Below are 21,188 nucleotides of genomic sequence, written 5' to 3'. Positions count from 1 at the left end.
ATACTCAAAAGCATTGATTTACAAATTAATCCTGTATCTGTCCGTCGCTTGAGTAAACAATCAAATAAACCTCGTCCTCTGCTTACTACTTTACCTAATTCATCCGATGTTTTTGAAGTCTTAAAAGTAAAACGTAAATTACCTAGTACTGCTAACTTCAAGGATATTCGCATTGCATCTGATCGGACAACACAGCAACGGCAATATTTTACTAAAATTGTATCTCAACTTAAGCAACGTAGTGATACCGGCGAGGATAATTTATTTATTAGATACATCAACAATGTACCTACTATCTCAAAAAACTTATAACATCAACTACCTCAAAAAATCTATCTGTATATTATCAAAATGTCCGCGGTCTAAATACCAAATTAGATGTATTTATACGTAACCTAGCACTTCTTAATTATGATTTAATTATATTAACTGAAACCTGGTTATCTCGTTCTGTTAATGACTCTGAACTTGGACTTTGTCCTCATTACACCGTTTTCCGATGTGATCGTTACGAAATTCATGGTCCCGACATTCGAGGAGGAGGTGTCTTAATCAGATCGAGTCTATCTGTACAAGGATCTGGGAATTTATTTTGACCCATCTCTTTCATTTAATGATCACTATATTTATATTCAAAATAAAGCCTCTTCAATGTTAGGTTTCATAAATCGTAGCTGTAAAGACTTCGTAAATCCTTTAGCGTTAAAGTCACTCTACTGTTCCTTCGTTAGATCATTACTTGATTATGGATCTATAGTATGGTCCTCACAATCAATCGGTGCTACAAAAAGCATGGAATCAATTCAAAACCGTTTTCTACGTATCATTCAATTCAGATGTTGTATCGAACGAGCGCCTCACTCATCGTATCAACCAATATTGTCCTATTTAAAGCTAGAAACCCTTGTCAAAAGAAGGAAAAGACTTGATCTATGTTTTATTTTTAAATTAACGAAAGGGTATATTAACTGTCCTGAACTACTTTCTTTATTGAATTTTAATATCCCAAATCGTAGAACTAGGCAATTGAATACTTTTTATGTGCAACTCCAATGTTCAAACTATGGTCTAAGTGCTCCTATGAATAGATCAATGCAACTTGTTAATTATTTAAATGTTGATCTATTTTCCTGCGTCTCCTTAAAGGATTTTGATTTTTACCTAAATAATATTTTAGCTGTATAAATATTATAATCTATGTCAATTACTCATAAGTTGATTTCCAATGTTATACTACTTTACTCTGTATTATTAACCTTTTTGTTTTCAGTGAATTATTTTCATAAGTGTCTCATCACATACATTACTTAAACCTGTATATTTACCAAATGGATACTATCTGTATAGTTGTCTTATTATTATTTTAAAATTAGTGTTCATGTGATAACAAATATTATTATTATTATTATTATTATTATTACTATATTATATAATTGTAGACGTATGTCTATAGTAAATGTAACTGGGTTCGCTCGTTTAAATTATACAAATAAATAAATAAATAAATAAATAAAGCCGTAACTTTAGCAGTACCTTGTGATCCCTACCACCCGGCTCTTGATATTATGATAAAGTTGGATAAACTCTCCCCTTTACTTGATCGTTCTCATAATTATTATGACTTCCGCCGTGCTCCCTATTCAAAAATATGCGAATTCCTAAATTCATTTAATTGGTTGGAGACCATAATATCTCTCGACGTTGATGAAGCTGCTAAGGCAATTTATGACGCCTTGCACTTTTGCATTTTAAACATTGTTCCGGAAGTGTCTTATATACCTTCGACATTCCCGAAGTGGTTTTCAAAAAATCTTAAGCATATTGTTTTAAGCAAGAAAAGGGCACATGCCAAGTTTAAAGCTTCACGCTGTCTCCTTGATTATGCGGAACTTTCCGCACTTCTTGCCTCTTACAAGGCAGAATACAAGAGATGTCATACTGTCTACCTGTCTCGCACTGAGTCTATGCTAAAATCCAACCCCAGGTCGTTTTGGGACTTTGTCCGAGTTAATAAATCTAGCAACAAAATTCCCCACTCAGTACATTTTGAGAATTTTCAAAGCTCGGGTACAGAGTCTGTCTCTAACTTATTTTCCCATTACTTCAATACAGTCTATGTTCCTCCTTTGTCTAATGACCATTCGTCTCCTTTTTTGTTCCATGACCTACCTAGCAATTGTTCATTCGACATCGACGATGTTGACGCTGGTCTAGACGCGCTAAAAAATGTTAAGTCCGTAGGCCCCGACGGCTTGTCAGGTATATTCTTATACAATGTGAAATCTTCATTATGTTTTCCACTGTGGCTACTTTTTAAGCGTTCAATCGATAGCGGAGTATTTCCCTCTTCTTTCAAGATTAGCTCTGTCACTCCTATTTTTAAATCTGGTGATAAAGCTGATGTCAAAAATTATAGACCTGTCTCTATTTTGAGCCACATATCCAAACTGTTTGAACTTCTAGTATTGAGAAGTATTCAATCGCCAATTAACTCTATTCTGATCGACGAGCAACATGGGTTTAGACCTGGTCGCTCAACCACTACTAATTTACTCGTTTATAAAAATTTTGTTATGAAGGCTGTCGAGAAGCACATCCAAGTTGATGTTATTTTCACAGACTTTACTAAAGCCTTCGATAGAGTCGACCATGGCCGCCTAATCGAGACCCTATACAAAACTGGGTTCGGTGAACCATTGTTGTCTTGGATTAAATCTTGTTTGTCAGACAGAGTCCAGTGGGTAAAAGTGTTCGGATGCAAATCAACCATCTCAAAAGTCTCTTCTGGAGTTCCTCAAGGAGGACATTTATCTCCAATATTGTTTTCTTTGTATGTAAATGGCATCAAGGAAACTGTCAAAAACTGTGAACTACTCATGTTTGCCGACGACTTGAAGCTCTTTAGGAAAATTGATAACTTATCTGACTGCTCTACGCTCCAGAATGATCTCAACAACCTGGTCTCGTGGCTTAATAATATTGGTCTACAGTTTAATGTAAATAAATGTCATTTTTAAGACACCGCTCCCCTATTAACTATACTTACTCCATCAATGGTTCAAGTGTAACATCGGTTTGTAGTAAGAAAGACTTAGGTATTATCTTTAATTGTGATCTCAATTCTCACTCCCACACTGAAATGATATGCTGCAAAGCCTTAAAAACGCTTGGGTTTGTAATGCGCATATCAAAGGAGTTCAATCTATCTTCTTCATTAAAAACTATATACTGCTCATAGGTCCGTTCACTTTTAGAGTATTCATCGGTCCTATGGGACCCTTATACGGTATCTGACTCATGTCAATTAGAACGTGTTCAAAGACGGTTCTTATCTTGCGCAGCTTTTGTCTTAAAAATAAATCATCCTCCCCACGACTATTTCTTAGTTATGCAGGAACTCAGCCTCATTTCACTGGCTGACAGGCGAGTTAACGCTAACATAGAGTTTCTGAATAAACTGGTTGATGGTCGTATAGATGCTCCCTCACTTCTCTCGATAGTCAATTTCAAAGTTCCTTCCCGTACTACTAGATACCATGCTCCTTTCGTTGTTCCTGCGCACACTACCAATTATAGCAGAAATAATCCGTTAGACCGCATGATGCGGCTGGCCAATGAGAGCACCGTTCTTAAATACTGATACATTTATTATTATATATTTTTATATTGTTTTATTATCATTATTATACTTATTATTCTGTAATTATTATCTTATATATATTTAATTATGTCATTGAATTAATTATTTTAAATTATGTATTATTGTAGTATGTTAAACTGTTGAATAGGGCCCAGCCCGTTAACAAATAAATAAATAAATATAATAAATATGGAATAGGTATCTCAGGTAGTCTTATGGGTGCCAAGGGCAAAGGTGCATACGGCACTGGACAATCTTTTGATGACCCAACGGAACAACTCAAATTGTCACCGCTAGTCTAATACGCCACTCGCTTAACGGTGCCAATGCTCACCCCCGGCGATGGTTGAGATTCATTCCACAAGGCCTTAGCTTCCACTACTAACGTCCGGACCTCAACCTTCAAGCCTACCGGAAACTCGGTCAGCAAATCCAAATCAGATAAAATTGACAACAAACCATTATTTTCTATCTCAAAGCTGGCCCACTATGCATCCAGATCCTGAATTGCAACAGCTAACTGAGGTCTAACAGCCTGGACAGTTGCTAATCTGGTAGCCAATTAATGAACATGGCGGATCCTAGCCACTAAACCATCTCGACGCAGTATCGACCGATCCTTGTCTCGCGCATTCCGTTCCACGTCACCTATGTTACTAACACACTAGTATGCACAGAAGAGCCTAACCACAATAATCAATCAGAGCAGATCAAATGTGAAAGCACGAGCAAGCTAAACCAATTTAAATAAGTCACACGATGCAAAAACGTTGAGCAACGATGCCAAATGATAATGATCAAACCGTAACAATCAAATTAGTTACTTAAAAGTCAGACGATATAATGTATAGAGGCAACACCTATGCAACCATCCACTTACCCCAACTACAGACTTGGTAAAATAGAATAAAAGATTGGTGAGTTTTTTGGATGAGTAACATCAATCAACAATAAACAAATTAACTGATAAAAATATAATATGCGCGTTTATGTAGGCAATAACTAGACAAGCAATTAATTAAATGCTAGGCCACACTCAATATAACAACCAATAACAGTTAAGACAAATTAAAATACTCGGAGAGCACCTACTATTATAATTTAATCAAAACCCAGGTGTAACCGAAAAACACAATACTAGCTATAATAATTAAATGAATTATAAGTTATAACTATGATCTAGATAAATAAACAAATATGTAATATATAACCCTAAGACTTCAGTTGAGCAACCCTAAAGAGAATAATATAATACAAACACTAAAATAATAATATATTAAGTATTAGTACAGTACCTGAGCAATGACACGACCCACGACGCACACCTAAATCTTATACTATACAAGTATATAAAAAATATAATAACTAGATGCACTGAAGGTGCTACTGTTAAGACTCAACTGCCAACAGCATGACAAAAATAATAATAATAAACGATCCAATCAATTACTAAGATAGGTGTTAACGAGACCAGCAACTAGTAAGCAAAAACCTATAGCTTATAACCAATATTAAATAAAAAACAATAAATAAATTCAACCTGGGGAGCACCAGTTTAATACAATAATTTAACTAATTGTAATATTAAAGTGAATTTGAATTATTTAATGATGATAAAAAAACATAAACGCATGAACACAAATACAGTGAATCTAACTCAATACTAAAATGATAAATTTAATTCTTAATAATATGTAACAATAACTGAGCAGTCGTTTGAGTTAAATTCTTATACCTACTATTCTTATATTCTACTAAATAGTACCCACACTATATATATATTAATATTGAGACCCCATATTTATTGAGATCACATATTTAATATAATAAGTAATAAACGATACTACTAATGTAGATCTAATGTTACTTAATAGCTAAGAACACTAGGTAGGAATAAGTATTAGGACAAATAAATGTATACACTTTATACTCATAAGCTATAGCCACAAACATAATGTACTACTCACATGAATCCTGAGTACCAATTATGTTGATAGACCAATCAACCAAGCTCTGCTACCAAACGTTTGCGCCGGCGATCCTGTATTCTGGTGTTTGCCTGACACACGGTCATCGGGATGTTTGTGGGTAGGGCAAATGTTTAATAAATAACAAAGTTTGTATAAAGGGTGAATATATACTTATGTATTAATATTCTAAATAAACACAAGGGCACATGACATAATGATATTCTATACACAAGGTCTGAGGGGGGATCACCCACTGGCCTGCGCAGCTGCTGCCAGATGCGGACTTGAGATGATGACTTGAGATGGCGTGGCTGAACTGCTGGATATCTCGGCCGTCGTAGTACGGACACGGTCGTGTGTACCGGACTGGTGCGGATCAACGCTCACGAGCGAGTGAGTAATGTGGCGAAGCTGCCGACAACAGCCAAACCTCTTGTGGAGCAACGGATTCGGTTGCACGTAACGGTTAAACGAAACGCGACAGTCTGTATAGCAACAGTAGTAACACGTCGAACAACGGGGCTTTAAATATTAATCCAATATCACTGGTAATGGCCGTCGAACACGAGCGGTAACGAGCTAACCACAAAAAGACACCGGAGCAAGATAGAGAATACTGACGGGTTCACCGGTGCCAAACACCGGTAACGGGGACCACGACAGTCTGGCCAACATTGCAGCCAATGGCGCGTAGCGCCCACGAATCAGGTTGTCGTGGCGGTCAACCCAGCGCAACCGCCGACGGCGGAAACTCCGTGACCAAAAGGATCGAACAGAGTTATTTTTGTAACGCAATAATACGATACCGTCAAAAGTCAACATATCATTCAACAGGATAAAAGTGAAATACATGTAGGTACTTTATGCAATTATTTGAGGAAAAAAACATTTTTATCCTGTAAATGTATGTTAAATGAATTGTATTCATTCTCATTCTTTATTTTAGACGATTTTATATTTCTACTGTTGACATATCTGGTGGGGGTGGGGGCTCAATAACTTTGTACCACTCAACGTGGAAAGTACCTTTCTTGCCACTCCATAATCACGTCATGCAATTACACCAAGTAAAAGTACACGCACGTTCCCGAACTTTATGTGGAGTGAAGTGATCGTTAAACGATATTGTAAAAATTGATACTATAGTCTAGTGGCGTGCAGAGTCTTAAAATCAAACATTTGGCAAATGTTCATTGACAATTATTTTTTACTTAATAGTTACAAATAAGTTCTCTGCTTATCCCACCTAATCGTACCAACAAAATTACAGAAAAAAAAATGTTTTCTTTGAAATATTCAAGGGCGGCCTTGTAACGTCATATGACATCTTCAAATTTATAATTGTATTGTTATATATGTTTATTAAGTAAGTAAGCATTCAAGTTAATTAAGTATAAGCAGTGGCGTCATTTTAGTTTTTGAAAGGAGGGGGGGGGCAACGTTTTTGACCGGCACAAAATAAATCTTACAAAAATCCACTCACTAACAAATACATTACATTACATTAAAATTGCATATTTATCTCAATACAAATAGCTTTTTTACATAATTTTATACTTACTAGTTAGTATCAAAGGTTATACTATCATAAATATAAGTAACCCATTTTTTTGAGAGATAACAATATCTAAATAATTAATACATATGTAGAGGGATACTTGAAAATATTACCTATTAGCTACTACATGAAGGCTCAAAACTAGTCCATACCCGGCCAGACAGCGGCCCGCTAATGACAAGGGGGGAAAATGCCCACCTTGTCCCCCCAAATAACGCCACTGCTACTCACTATCTATTACTCTATTAATATTCTTATACTGTATAAGTAGGCGTTCAAATTCAATGATAATCCATATTAAGAGTCTTAAATATGTATCATTATGGAGGTACCTTCGTATAGATAAGATAAAGTAACAATTACTAAATAGTTATATTTATTTACAAGACTCGTCTTCCATTTATATACCAAATTGAAGTACACACTCCATACCTTCATTAATACTGTCTACGTTAAATCTAAATGCCTGAATTTCAATTTAAAACGTTTTGTGTCTGTGATTTAACACAGAGTTTATGTACGTGTGTCATTATGTCGTTACCTTTAATTATTAGAATAGATATTCATGATTTAATATTTTCTAATAAAAAAAAACTTCGAATACGTATTGAAAAGATAAAAAAACTAATCTTTGACTTTGTATATGAATGTTTGCAGTTTGATCAACAAATAATGGTAAATTCCGTTGACATACAGGACAGCGACGTTAAAGAACAATACTTAGAAAGCCATTTTTTTAAAAAGTAGGTAAGAAATTACAATTTTATTATTATTTAGTTATTATAACTTATTAGTTATTGCTTGTTAGAAATAATAATATTTTCCATGACATCTCATAAAAAAAAAAGTTCATTCCTACATAAAAATATAAAAAGACAGTGGGATAATAAATTATGATAATGGAAGTTCGTCTTTTATTCTATTACCTATTTTTATTTTTATGGATACTTTGATAAATGGTCAAAATAAAAATAAAACCAATTAAAATTGTTTTATCAACGATGCAGACTGACTCAACAAAAAACTAGATTTTCTAGACATAGTGTAACGTTTTATTCCGAGTACACCATCGGGTATTTTTTTTTATTTAGCTTAACTTTAAAATGATATTAGTTGTACGAAAATTAATATAGGTTAGGTATGTAACGACGTGGGTTGACTAATTAGTAATTGGGTATTGATTTTGTGCGATGTAGTGGTAGGGCTAAAAGAAAAGAAAACAGAATGTCTCCTGGTCTCCTTAAATTGTTATTAGTACAACATAAATTATGAAGCAAATGCCAGAGGGAGACAAAGATAATGCAAACTGTTAAAAAAAATATTGAATATTCGACTATACTTATAATATTCCCTCTACAGAGGCAAAATAATATGCGATGCTTTGAAGTCGAATTTACAACGCATCAGAACCAAAATCCTGATGGCTATACTAATGAAACACTTACTTTGGTAATGTATGCATCTTTATTAGTTTGACAGTGTAACTTCTTCATGAAAGGAAGCTGTAAAAGTTCATTGTGAACATTATCTTGCGCATAGTATTGCAGTTTATCGTAAAAAAAGAAGGCCTATAAGTTATAGAACTTATAGGGCTCTATAGGATAATAATGCTTCCAAGTACATAATTCGTTTCACGTGACAGATATTTCAAAGGCGAAACTTTTATTTTGCATTTTTCTATGTTTTTTCCATTTTTAGAGCTTTTTTAACGTTCTCAGGTAATTTTATTAATTTTTAGTGTATATATTAATATATTATAATACATTATAGTGTCAAATAAAAAATAAAAAATATTATATTTATTATTTATCAAGAATTAATATTGTTTTCACAATATTTGCTTTAAGGCGCTCGGTGCCGATACCATTTTGTCCTAAAAAATACACTCTGCGGGAATAACAATACCGCCTTGTAGAATCAACCAAATTTCATTATTTTTTTTTTAATTGCGTGATGGAAATATTTTACAGCATGCGCCGATCTCTGTTTTTCAATATTATATTTTTAAACTTTATAATATGTCTAAAAAAATACAATATAAAAAACATTTTTTAACAAATTTTTTAATACAATTATTTATTAATTATTAATTATTATCCTACACTTTCTATAACCACTTGCGGAAGTTTAAAGGAAAATATTTTGAAATTTTAATTTCAGTTATTTTGAGCTTTGACTATATCTATTTCTTCATTTTTAATTTATTATGTGCAAAACATATCGTTTGAAATATGAAAAATATTTTCATCGTGCGTCCACTCGTCAATATGATAATATGTCCCAACGTAACAGTCTACAATATTTTAGCACAGTATTATAGTATTATTATACAATAACTTTTTTTTATAATTATGTCTGACGTGTGTCTCGTACTGTTATTAATTGAATTTCATCAGTATAGCCGAATGAGAAAACACATCACGCTCTGAAGTTCGAATAATATTATTATAATTAGGTACTATCCAACGTGCAATTGTAAACTGTCATAATACACAAGGTGATTCCCCAAGTATGATCACCCCCATTTTTCCATTAGTTATACATTTATTCAAATTTTGATTTTTAGAATTTTTAAATATTTTAAAGTCCACATTTTCAAATCTTCTAGATTATTTTACTATATATTTAAAGAGTATCCTGTGGAGATACAATTATAGAAACTTCTGTTTTTCAAATGAGAACCCCCGTTTTTAATATAAATTGATTAGTGCATCATTTTTTTGAAAATGTTGATGTAAAAAACTAGTTTAAAATTCGAACGAGTAGCTTCTAAGATATTAAAATGTTAATAATCAGGATAAAAGCCCTTAAAAATAATTTTACAAAAATATAATATAGATTTAGATTATACTTGGGCCATTTTTAAAATTATAAATGTTCATTGATTAATATATTAAGTAGGACAATTTTAAAATCACCATTGCCCATTTAATATCTTCCTAACCCTTAATCATGGACCTATCAACCTTATTACACAAAGTTGAATAGGTAACTCAAAAACGAATTTAATTTTGATATTTTGATACTTCATAATTTTATCTAATTTAACTGGCCTTTGTGTTGATGTGTGAGTTTTTCTTTTATGTTTAGAGTTATTGGTATTTACCGAGAATAACCTCGGGGCCCCGTCTTTCGTCTTCAATAATGCTATTATTCTAAAACGGTTTATGGAATTTTTAATTTACCTAAAGACCATATTTTCAAATGTTTGAGATTTTGTATATTAAGTACCTACTTAAGGAGTTATTTCATTTATCGAGTGTCTCGTGGATAATATACAAACGTCAGATTTTAAAATAAAACTCTAAATATAATAAATATTAGATCGCTACTATATCTATTTTATATTTTTTAAATTTAAAAAAAACATTTTTAAGGACTACCTATAGATCGTTAATATGAACATTTTAATAACTGAGAAATTATACGTATGAATTTTGAATTAGGTGCCTAAAACAAAATTATTAGAAAAAATATCCACTAAATAATGTACAGTACAATATTGGGGTTCTCAATTGAAAAAAATAAATTTGTATATCCACAGGAAACTCCTTATTCCTCAAGTAGTACAATCAATTTCAAGCGTTTGTAAATATGGACTTAAAGTATATTTAAAAGGTCCAATAATCAGATACTGAATAACTGCATTATTTAAAAAAAAAAGGGGGGGATGAGGTTGCTTGGTGAATCGTCCTGTATATCGGTATTGTACTCACTTGCATTTGAAAATAATATTGTTAGTCTGTTTAGTAGGTACATTATGTTATGTTTAGTTATATATATTTCTATATATTTTCTTTTGCATTTTCTTTTGTTTATAGATGTTTTATACATTTTGTTAACCACTAGGTATATATTATGTTTTATTTCGTTAGTTGTTTTTTATTTTTAATTGCCCTTAACAATTTCAATCGTTCTTTATCGTATATAACGTTATAGTCATAATGTTTGCAAATTCCTGACTTTTTGTCCCCGACCGATTCAAGTTACCGAGGTTTCTTAGTACCTATCTGTTGTTAATGAGAATTTCATCCAAACAAATGAATAAAACCATCAGAATATTATTATTTGTTCATTAGAAGAGCGTTTATAATTTCAATAACAAATCTGTGGAATATTAAGTGCTTCTGTATGTGATGCAATTGCACTGTACCTTTGTATCCCGAAAATTACACCCCTGCGGCTCTGCCTGGCTTGCAATAAATCGATCGGAAACTCCGTCAACTGTGTTCTCGTATGTTGGTAATAATAAATTATTAAATCGAGATATTTCTACGAAAATTGTTACCATATTTATGAAACCATCCTCTAAAAATGGTACCTAACTTAAAAACATTGACAGACGTTTATTATTTCAAAAAATTCTGCATTAGGTTCGTAAAATAATTGGTAACCTTCAACCTACTTGCAATACCCGCAAGCACTTAGACAAATCGGTTCGATATTCGACGTGCATACTAAGACAAGTTGTTTCAAAGAAATCGCTGATGTTACATTTATACATTCTATATATTACTATCTATTATTACGTTTTGGTCGGTTCGCACTTTGTCGCATATGTCTGCGCACAATTTATTATATATGGTTGGATATTCGAGGTCAAAGAAAATCAATGCTGTACACTGTACAGAAGCAGCTACAAGCAGTGCATTATAATAGACAGGGTTTGAATTGATTGAAATCGAAATGAATTTTTTTGGTTTTAATTTTAATTTTGTTTATCGAAAATTACCACGTTTTTACTCGTGCAGTATGTTAAGTATACCTACCGTGAAATATGTAACCTACCGAAAAACTATACGCATGTCTTAATTTACAAAAGACAAAGCATGTATTTTATCTTTAGGTACCAATTAATTACAATTTGTTAAACTAAAACTTACTTAATTTATTGCTAATTATCATAATTTAAGAGTATTTTAAAATGTTATAACTGGCATATTGTTGTATAGGTCATAAATGTATAAAATATTATACTTAAACATCTGTTTATCATATAGGAGGTAGAGTCCTATGTCTTGCCATATTTTGATGAAATACATCACACGCGTGTAATTATAATACCTTTATTCGGACACAAATGAATAACAAAAATTTAACAGTTGACGCTTCCTCTAAACTTTGATGGCAGCTCGTGTTTTCAAATTATTCGTATTTTCTCACCGCACATGTTGGTATAGTAGCTGTCACCTATACTAGGCGGAGACACTATGTCGAAAACGGTAAGTGGTAATAAATAAAAGTTGTAGGATTAAAACTTTTAAATAAAAACACTCCAAAGGAGATTTTCACTTGACTCTAACTGGTATATAATTTCCCGAAGGTTGAAATTAATTTTTCGACAAAGGATAATCATTGCGTCACCGAGGAAAGTTTTCCACTCGTGTTATTTATTACTAACATTTGAATAATTATAAAGCACAATAATATAAAATTTTATTAATTCGGGAAACTTACCAAGTCCAATTCCCAGTATAATTCTTCCAATCATAATTAATTTTAGTGAATTGGCATATGCAAGTACTAGCCAACTTACAATAAGTGGTATATAACCAACTTGAAGAGCTTTTCTTCGGCCAAGTTTATCTGTTAGTATTCCAATTACGAGTAAGCCGATAGGGCATACTAGTATTGGTACACTCGCTGAAAAAATGAAATATATATTATTATACATAATATTATACTAAACGATTAATTTATTATACATTTTCTAAAAAACTATTTTGTATACTCGAAACTTATTCAAATAAAGTAAATAATAATATAGGACCTAAATAAATTCCAATAAGCCTATAGAACCTAAGAACACTCACTTTAAATTGATATATTAGTAGTTAGAAAAATAAAGTATATTATGATTATAGTACTGAGTACTTAATTAAAATATCTGAAACTAATTAATTTTCAAAAACTAATTTAGATAGAAATCCGATAAATATTTTTTAAACATTTTCAGTAAAGAATATATAATTGCTTTTACATAGGTACCTAGTCATAATTTTAATACCAATAAAAACGGAATATTTAGTGTATATTGTTTGTATAGTGGTGTTCGTGGTCTCGTTATTTTCAAATTACTAATCATGTTCATTTTTTTACTTACAAACATCAACAACTTAGTTGTAATAATTAGACGTAATAATTTGGACCGTTTCATTATTCTCTTAATAAAGACTATCTGACGGAGAATAATATTATATAACTTCAATTAGATTCGATACTAAACGTTCTATGGCTTGCACACTTGTACGTTTATTACAGTTATCTAGCTAAATATATTTTATTTGTTTTTATTGATCTCAAAAAAATAACGTCGGTGTTGAAGGTCAATGGTTATAATTTGTTTTCGTGACGGTGTTGCATATTAAATATTTAAAATATTAAGATTGCTGTGGTTTGGGGGTAAGGAATTATACTTTGTTTTTTGTTTTTCGTAAAAATTGATATTAACTAAACACTCATGCCAAATTAAAATATGTTATGTTCAATTAACTATTAAGAAGTCAAAGAACTACTCAAGTTATATTATATTATTTAAGAATAAATGCGTTCTTCGTAATTTTAAGATTGATATTTTTATGGTAAAGAAATTATATAAATTATGTATTTTCAATTAAAAAGTATTGCAATCTCTTGAAAAGTTTCTTATTTTTAAAACAAAAAATGGATTTTAAAACAAATATATTTTAAATAATTTAATATAAAAAAATATATAACCTGTATGTATAATAAACTTATAATATTATGTTCACTGTTGATATTTTCATCGCTAAAATGAAACGTAGATATTACGGTTATCTGTGTAGATGGTTTCAATGATATAATTAGGTAGATATACACTTTTTATTTTGAATTATGTGTTTTATTTCTTACAAACAGGCATTATCGAATGACGGTATAATTATCATTTTTATTTTATTACAGTTGAGAAAGTAGCAACATAGTTGAAATTTGTATCCTCCACTACGGTTAATCAATAGTTGTTGAGACTCGTAAACAGTCTTTTTTTTGCTATCAATATTATGTAGTGGATTTAATCTACGTTATACCAGACTACCAGAAGCTTTCATCTTGTTTGTATGTACATTTTTTATTATTGCAATTAAAAACGTGATTGTTCGTGATTTTTTTTTCGTACACAAATAATAGTAAATACAATTCTCTGACAAAGGACAGATAAAATGCTGTTCTTGCTTACAAACAAAAACATTTTGATCAGCCACCATTTTACGAGTCAAAGGATGATTTATAATACCGATGAAATACAATGCATTTTTTTTTTCAAACACGTCATGTGTGTTGACGTCTATTAGTCATAACTCATAGAGTATAATAATATAAAGTGACTAATGATTACAATAATATGATATACATTTTTTTTTTTTTTTTGATTCGATTTCAATTGTTTTGATCTTTTGTGGAAACAAAAATTTAAATAAATATTGATAAAAAATATATTATGTAAACAGTAAATATTTATCTAAAATTAAATATTATGAATTAATATCTGAAGCAAAACCACTCAAATTGAAATCAAGGAGCTGTAAACGTTCGAAGAAAATATAGTGTAGATAATAATAACTGTGTCTATCTGATGTGTAAAAATGAATTCTTTCAGTAAGTTAAGGTGGAATGATTTTCAGTACTACGTTAATGTCCACATTGAACATTTATTTAATATTTTTAATGCAAAATGATACTCTATTTATCAGTGTTGGTAGACGAAACCGTGTGGAATTATGATATTAATAAAAAAATATAAAAATATTACGAGTGAATCAATTTCATAGTATTTAAAACTCTGTACATATCTTGTAGCAATAAAAATAAAAGGCAGCACAGGATTTAAAATGTTGTTGTAATACTAACAACTCAAAATAATACATATCAAAATAATCTAATGCAAGTACAACCTTGACGTTGGACCTAGTTGGTACTTTCGGTATGTGTGTGTGTGTGGGGGGGGGGGGGGGGGGCATAAGTATAAATGTCCCAATACACTATATTATAACAATCGGGAAACGGGAATAAATATGCACTGCCAGTTTTCGGCTAAAATTATTTTGTAATTTTGTTGTATTTCAAAATTGAATGACTTGGAAGTTTTTACCAAACATTTATACTATCTTTACACAGATACTAAATCATTTTTTAAATTGTTGACCTTTACTAGTTCTTTTCCATTTATCATGATAACATAAATTATTTTGTTATAATTAATTATTTTTTAAGTAAAAAAACTTGAACATTTATATAGGTAAGGTTTCTCATAAAATGATATTTTTTTAGCTTTAAGTGAAATATATATTATATATTGGGTACAATGGTACATATATATATATATATATGTAATGATAGGTAACGATTTATATATTGTCTCAAACAATGATTCTGATAAGCCACAGCGCCATACATTATACCTCCGTATTAAATTATAAATTAAAATAAAAAAGTTTTTGATTGTTTGGATTAAGTTTGAATTATTCACGTTCACGTTATCATTTATTATAATATATGGTATATTTGACAATATTAACCTTAAAATTATCTCCGAAAAGTTTTTAGATCGCTCGGCATATGCAAAATTATACTACTTTAAGGTCACGAGTTTCGAACAAACGCGTCAGACGTATAATGACATCAATATATTATCGTGTCTATTCCTCGTTTCTGTAACTCGTAAGCCGTAACTTGTAATTATTTAATTTTATTAAAACTTTAAACCATCTTTGGATCTTTGGACCATTGGTGTAACGCGAGATTCAATTAAAAGAAAAACCAACGCGCTAACATTTTGAAGAATTTAAATAATTTTGCATTTTGTATACGACAAATGTAAAACGCTAAAATGTATTTTAAAAATTACATTTTATAAATAATTATGGCACTATCAGTGCTAATAATAAGTTCTTTCTTACGGGAATAAAAATAACCTTATATTTGAGTTAATTTATTAAACGATCTTGATTTAATCTATTTTTGAAAAATGATGTTAGTATGTAGATCATCACTATTGATAATAATATTATTATTATTGTTATTATTTGTAACTATTACTATTCTGAAGCAGTCCTACCTGTATCTGCCCGTTTTCCGAAAAATTAGTTTTTCAGGAAATGAGTAATTAGTTTTTAAACGCCTAAATTAGGCCACAATGTGATGCAGTAAAAATAATATTTTTTTAAACTTCTAAAAGATGGTTTGTATAATTAGGTAATTAATATTTTTACAATTAAAATTAAATTATTGAACACGAAAAAAAGTGATTTCATAACTTTTATGGGTTTTAATGGATCTATTCTACAAATTGGCTTATCCATCAGAGAATGAAAGCAATAAATACACGTTTTTTATTTGGAGTTACTACCAAATGCCTTCTGATGTCATACCAATGTGTTCAAAAAAATGATGTAGGTATATTATTATTTGTTTTATTATTTTAGATATTTAAATAAATTGTATAATAACACTTGCCTATATCTTATACTATTCGATTAACTCAAATGGATTTAAAACAACCCTGGCGAGAAGAGGACAAAAAAAGACAAACTTAGTTTAGACAGCACTTTGAAAATTAAATATTTAATAACACCCAGCAATAGCCTTAATAAATTATAATGTCAATTTTTTTTTTTTTTTTTAATGTAGATAATATAATTCCTTATACATAGTTACCGGTAACGCTGTATAAATTTTATTAATTCTATTTCGATACCATTGTAGAACGAAAATATAAATTTGGCAGTTGGACATACTGCGCTGTAAATTCAATAATTACTTGGAAGAACAGCGATTACTCCAGATCACAGATCTGCTTTTTTTCTAGTATTAGGATATAAGGAGTTTACCAAACTATTGCGATCAGTCATTAACCCTCCACTTAAATCCGTTTTTTTGTTTACTCAATTTTTTGAAATTTAAAATTACTGATGGCCGTGTCAATCAAGGTAGTCAATTTATGTGACACATATAAATTGACTATGCATACGGGCATGAGAAGTAATTGTGCTTTACTTTTTACCTCTTAATAACTTGTTGAAAACGATTCATATTATAACGTCAAATTACTCAAATTAATACTAAACAACTTAGAAGGTATGTTTTTAATAGTACTTTAGCCCCCCCCCCCCCCCCCCCCGCAATATTTTTTTAGTAATATTTTTAGAATATCATACGTTGTGTACTGTAGCCCCTCATATAAATGTATCACGCCTATGGGTATTATAATTGTGTACCAATTATGTCGATAAATAGGTAACGTCCGTAACGATAATGAAGATTTGTATTCGCATATCAGACAAATTCATACTTATGTTTATAGATGATAATTGATAATGAAATAATGATATTTCATAAAAGTATCGATATTTTTATAGAATATTGGCAGCAAATAGATAGTAATTTTTGTGGTTTTCGAAAAATTGACAAAGGTAGGCAAGGTAATAAAAATAATTAACTCAAGTTAAGTAACGTTAAGAGGACACAATATCAATAAGTTAGAAGTTAACAGTTAAAAATCATACGCTTAACTCGATAAGTTAAAAAAAAAAAATGACAATTGGGGAAAAACAGGAAATTTTACGCAAAATTGGTTTTTGACAAAATCGATTATGGTTTTTGGTGTAACCGTAGATACACAAAATGTTCACTGGTTATTTATATTAACATTTTATGTATGCAATAGAATTTTGAAAAAAATTTTCTTTTTAAATCTAAGATTTGAAAATGTAATACAAGATTCTTCATATGTTTGTCTACCTTTATCAAAAAAAAAAAAATGTCTACAAGAAAGTAAAAGTATATTTTTATGAACGTGTGAAGTTTATATTTTTACGACATTGGATATTCACTTGATTTTTCATGTAGTAATTTTCTTATTTTTATTGTATTTCAAAAACGAATAACTGTAGGTACATACAAATTTCACTGAATATTTATATTTTCATTATCTATATACCACAAAACTTTGAAATTATTATGACTCGTTTGAACTGTTACGGACATTTTCAATTTTAAATTTGTTTAGGTTTTTTTGTATAACTGTCAATAAAATGTTATTTGTTTTGTAAAAAAGCGTGAAAACTTAATATAAGGCCCCAGATATATTGTTATTACAGCAGTTGAAAAACATTAAAAATACATATTAGGCACAATTTATTTTATAAGTATTTAAAGTTCGCATGTTGACAAAATGGAACCAATTTAAAATTTAATATTTATTTTGTAGTATAAAATTTATAAAATATTAAACTTTTATAGCTAAGAATTGAAAATTTAAATCAATGTTCCATGTAAATAGGTTATATATAAATTACTTTATTCACAATAATCAAACATACTTAGTAATATCGTAGGCTGACTGACCGTCTTCGCTCAGAAACGGTTTTCTTATACAATGGTATAATATCATTGAATTAAAATTTAACACCATCCATGGTAGTGACCAACTTGTAACCTACTGTACAACAGAGTGACACCCACTAACTTAATTTTGTTTGTATTTTATTTAACTGAATTTATTATTTTAAATTAGTTTTATTTGTTCCACGTGTTACTACTTAAAGTGTTAAATTGTATTATAATTTATAAAATTATCAGGCTTCTAGGAAAAACCTATGCCTGCCAGTCAAAAACCATTTTATACGAAAACAATTAAAAGTAGATGTATGTTTTGATTGTATAATTTAAAAACAAATTCCAGTAGAGAAAAAATTGATAAAATTATTAATTAATTAAAAATATGTCTTAAAAAGAATAAAATGGAAGACATATAGATCAAAAATAGCTTAAAATACGCATTTATATGTAAAATAAAATGTTGAAACTAGCTTTGTGAAAGTAAGAAACGTATTTGTTTCGTACTCTACTATTTTTGACTGTACAAAACAAATATACTAATGTTACAAGTCTTCTGACCTAGCCATGACGTAATGTATCAATGATATTATAATAATATCATATTATAATAAGAACTCAGTCAGACCAGACGTTAATATAAATAGTATATTTGTATTTTTATTTCTAAACTTTATTTTATATGGTTTATGTGTATTATGTGAATTAATTTTAAATTAAAATTATTTCAATAATGTCTTAAGTGTTTGTTATCTTTAATATCAACAACACCTTACATAAAAAAAGTTTATCTAAGTGTATTAATACCGATACCATTGTTAATATATTTGCATAAAGCAATACGTTTATAGCATTGAAATAAAAAAAAATGTAGTAGCTATCAATTATTAATTTATGTAGTACCTATGTTTCTATTGCTTAAACATATTTGGTGCCCAACTAAAATAAAGTAGGAGGTTGAAGCTTCTGAAAATGCATGTTTAAGCAAATTGATAAGGTAAACATTTTAAGTCCCATCATGGACGTGACCAATTATCCACCTATAGCAACTATAGTTTATACCCAAGAAATACAGCCCATTTTTCATTTTTTATTCTTATTTAAATTTAATGTGATTCTAACATATATAAATATTATTGTACCTATCTCAAATTCTCAACTATTAATAATATAAAACAATTATTATAATGACAGAAACAAAAAAAACATGACATCTAAATCTCATACAGTTAAATTTTTAAACCTATCTGAAATATAAATCTCTGATTTAGGATGACCATTTTATTAAGTTAAATATTTGGTTTTTACCATGTACATTGTAAACATATTAATATATTATATACTGTCTTCTTAGTTATTTTAAAATCGATTTATATGAATTTCCAATGAGAGATAACGTACTTTTTATTACGGAAATCGATACACAACGAAATATTGATTTTTAAAATAATTGTATTACGGCATAGTGGGCTAAGACGGTAGGATTATTATAATATTTATTATTATTATTTTGTTATTATTATTATCATAGTTATTATTATTATTATTGTTGTAAGTTAATATAATATTATGTGTAATAATACTATGATATCCGATTTGTTCGTAGAACGTTAAACCAAAACCAATCGATATTGATTTTTATGATTGGTAATAATTAATAATAATCATAAATATCATATTTTGGCTTAGTAGTCAATAAACAATCATATAATTCCATTATCTTATTACATTATGTTATTATACGTTATCACTACAGCGCCTATAATAAGTGTTTAATAATGGTATTATTATTTTTATTTTTCAAAACATTCGAGAAAAATATTTTTTTATAACCTAACACTAATAATCAAATATATGCAAACAACAGACAATTACATTGAAAATATAAACTTTTATTTCTGATCGTCGGATCATGACACCATGTATAAAATAATATATCATATTTGTATAGAATATAATAATGACAAATAAATTTACCTATCCATGAGGAATCTTCAGTATTTATTTTTATCGTAGACGTCGGTTCTTTTAGTTTGGATAGAACAATAGATGAGAATACGAAAGAACATCCGACGATTAACTGTTGGAATGACATTAAACAAGTGCATAATGCCTAAAATTTGAATGAAAACAATTTATCGATGATAATATTATACAGGTTCCTACATTATTTTGTTTCATCATACTCACAAGCTTCAGATGGCGATTGAGTTTGAAATTCAACATTTTTAAAAATCAGAGTACTTAAAAAAAACGCAGCTACGATGTAATTATTATTTGACTGCCGTACGTGTCAACTCATTCTCGGCTAATGATTGACTAGACGAGACACACAATTATTGCTAATAATCGTTTGTTGTGAATTAATAATTATTACTTGCATATTATTTCACGCGTATCATAATGCCTCTTGAATTCGTATGTGTATAGTATATACAAAAACATAATATATCGATAACGAAAATATAACGTTACGTAATACATTATACTCCTAACCTATATGTATTATTAATTTTAAAAGGGGAAAAAAAAGTCCCATTTTTATTGAAAATATTAAACTACGTTTTTTATATATTATACACATACACATTTTCATTAACCTTACCTAATGTAATTTATATCTTATAGACGATAACAAAAAACATATTAACTTTAAACCATCTTA

The 21,188-nt window shown here is 29.7% G+C and overlaps 1 protein-coding gene and 1 long non-coding RNA gene across 2 annotated transcripts in view; one reads left to right on the top strand and one right to left on the bottom strand.

Annotated features, from left to right (window-relative positions):
- Positions 1 to 20,879, bottom strand: part of LOC132934687 (facilitated trehalose transporter Tret1-like) — a 36,069-nt gene extending 15,190 nt beyond the window's left edge. The window contains exons 1-3 of the mRNA XM_061001009.1: positions 20,714 to 20,879; positions 20,501 to 20,636; positions 12,626 to 12,811 (exon numbers count right to left, since the gene is read on the bottom strand). Coding sequence (XP_060856992.1) covers positions 12,626 to 12,811; positions 20,501 to 20,636; positions 20,714 to 20,749 — 358 coding nt within the window. The 5' untranslated portion in view covers positions 20,750 to 20,879. The remainder of the gene's footprint in view (positions 1 to 12,625; positions 12,812 to 20,500; positions 20,637 to 20,713) is intronic.
- Positions 7,591 to 14,614, top strand: LOC132934689 (uncharacterized). Its single transcript, XR_009663062.1, has 3 exons — positions 7,591 to 7,685; positions 7,826 to 7,911; positions 14,093 to 14,614. It is a non-coding gene; the product is annotated as an uncharacterized LOC132934689 (long non-coding RNA).
- Positions 20,880 to 21,188: the final 309 nt, after the last annotated feature.

This window comes from Metopolophium dirhodum, chromosome 1 (assembly GCF_019925205.1).
Source record: "Metopolophium dirhodum isolate CAU chromosome 1, ASM1992520v1, whole genome shotgun sequence".
Taxonomy (NCBI): Eukaryota; Metazoa; Arthropoda; class Insecta; order Hemiptera; family Aphididae; genus Metopolophium; species Metopolophium dirhodum.
This window is presented reverse-complemented; position numbering and strand designations above follow the sequence as displayed.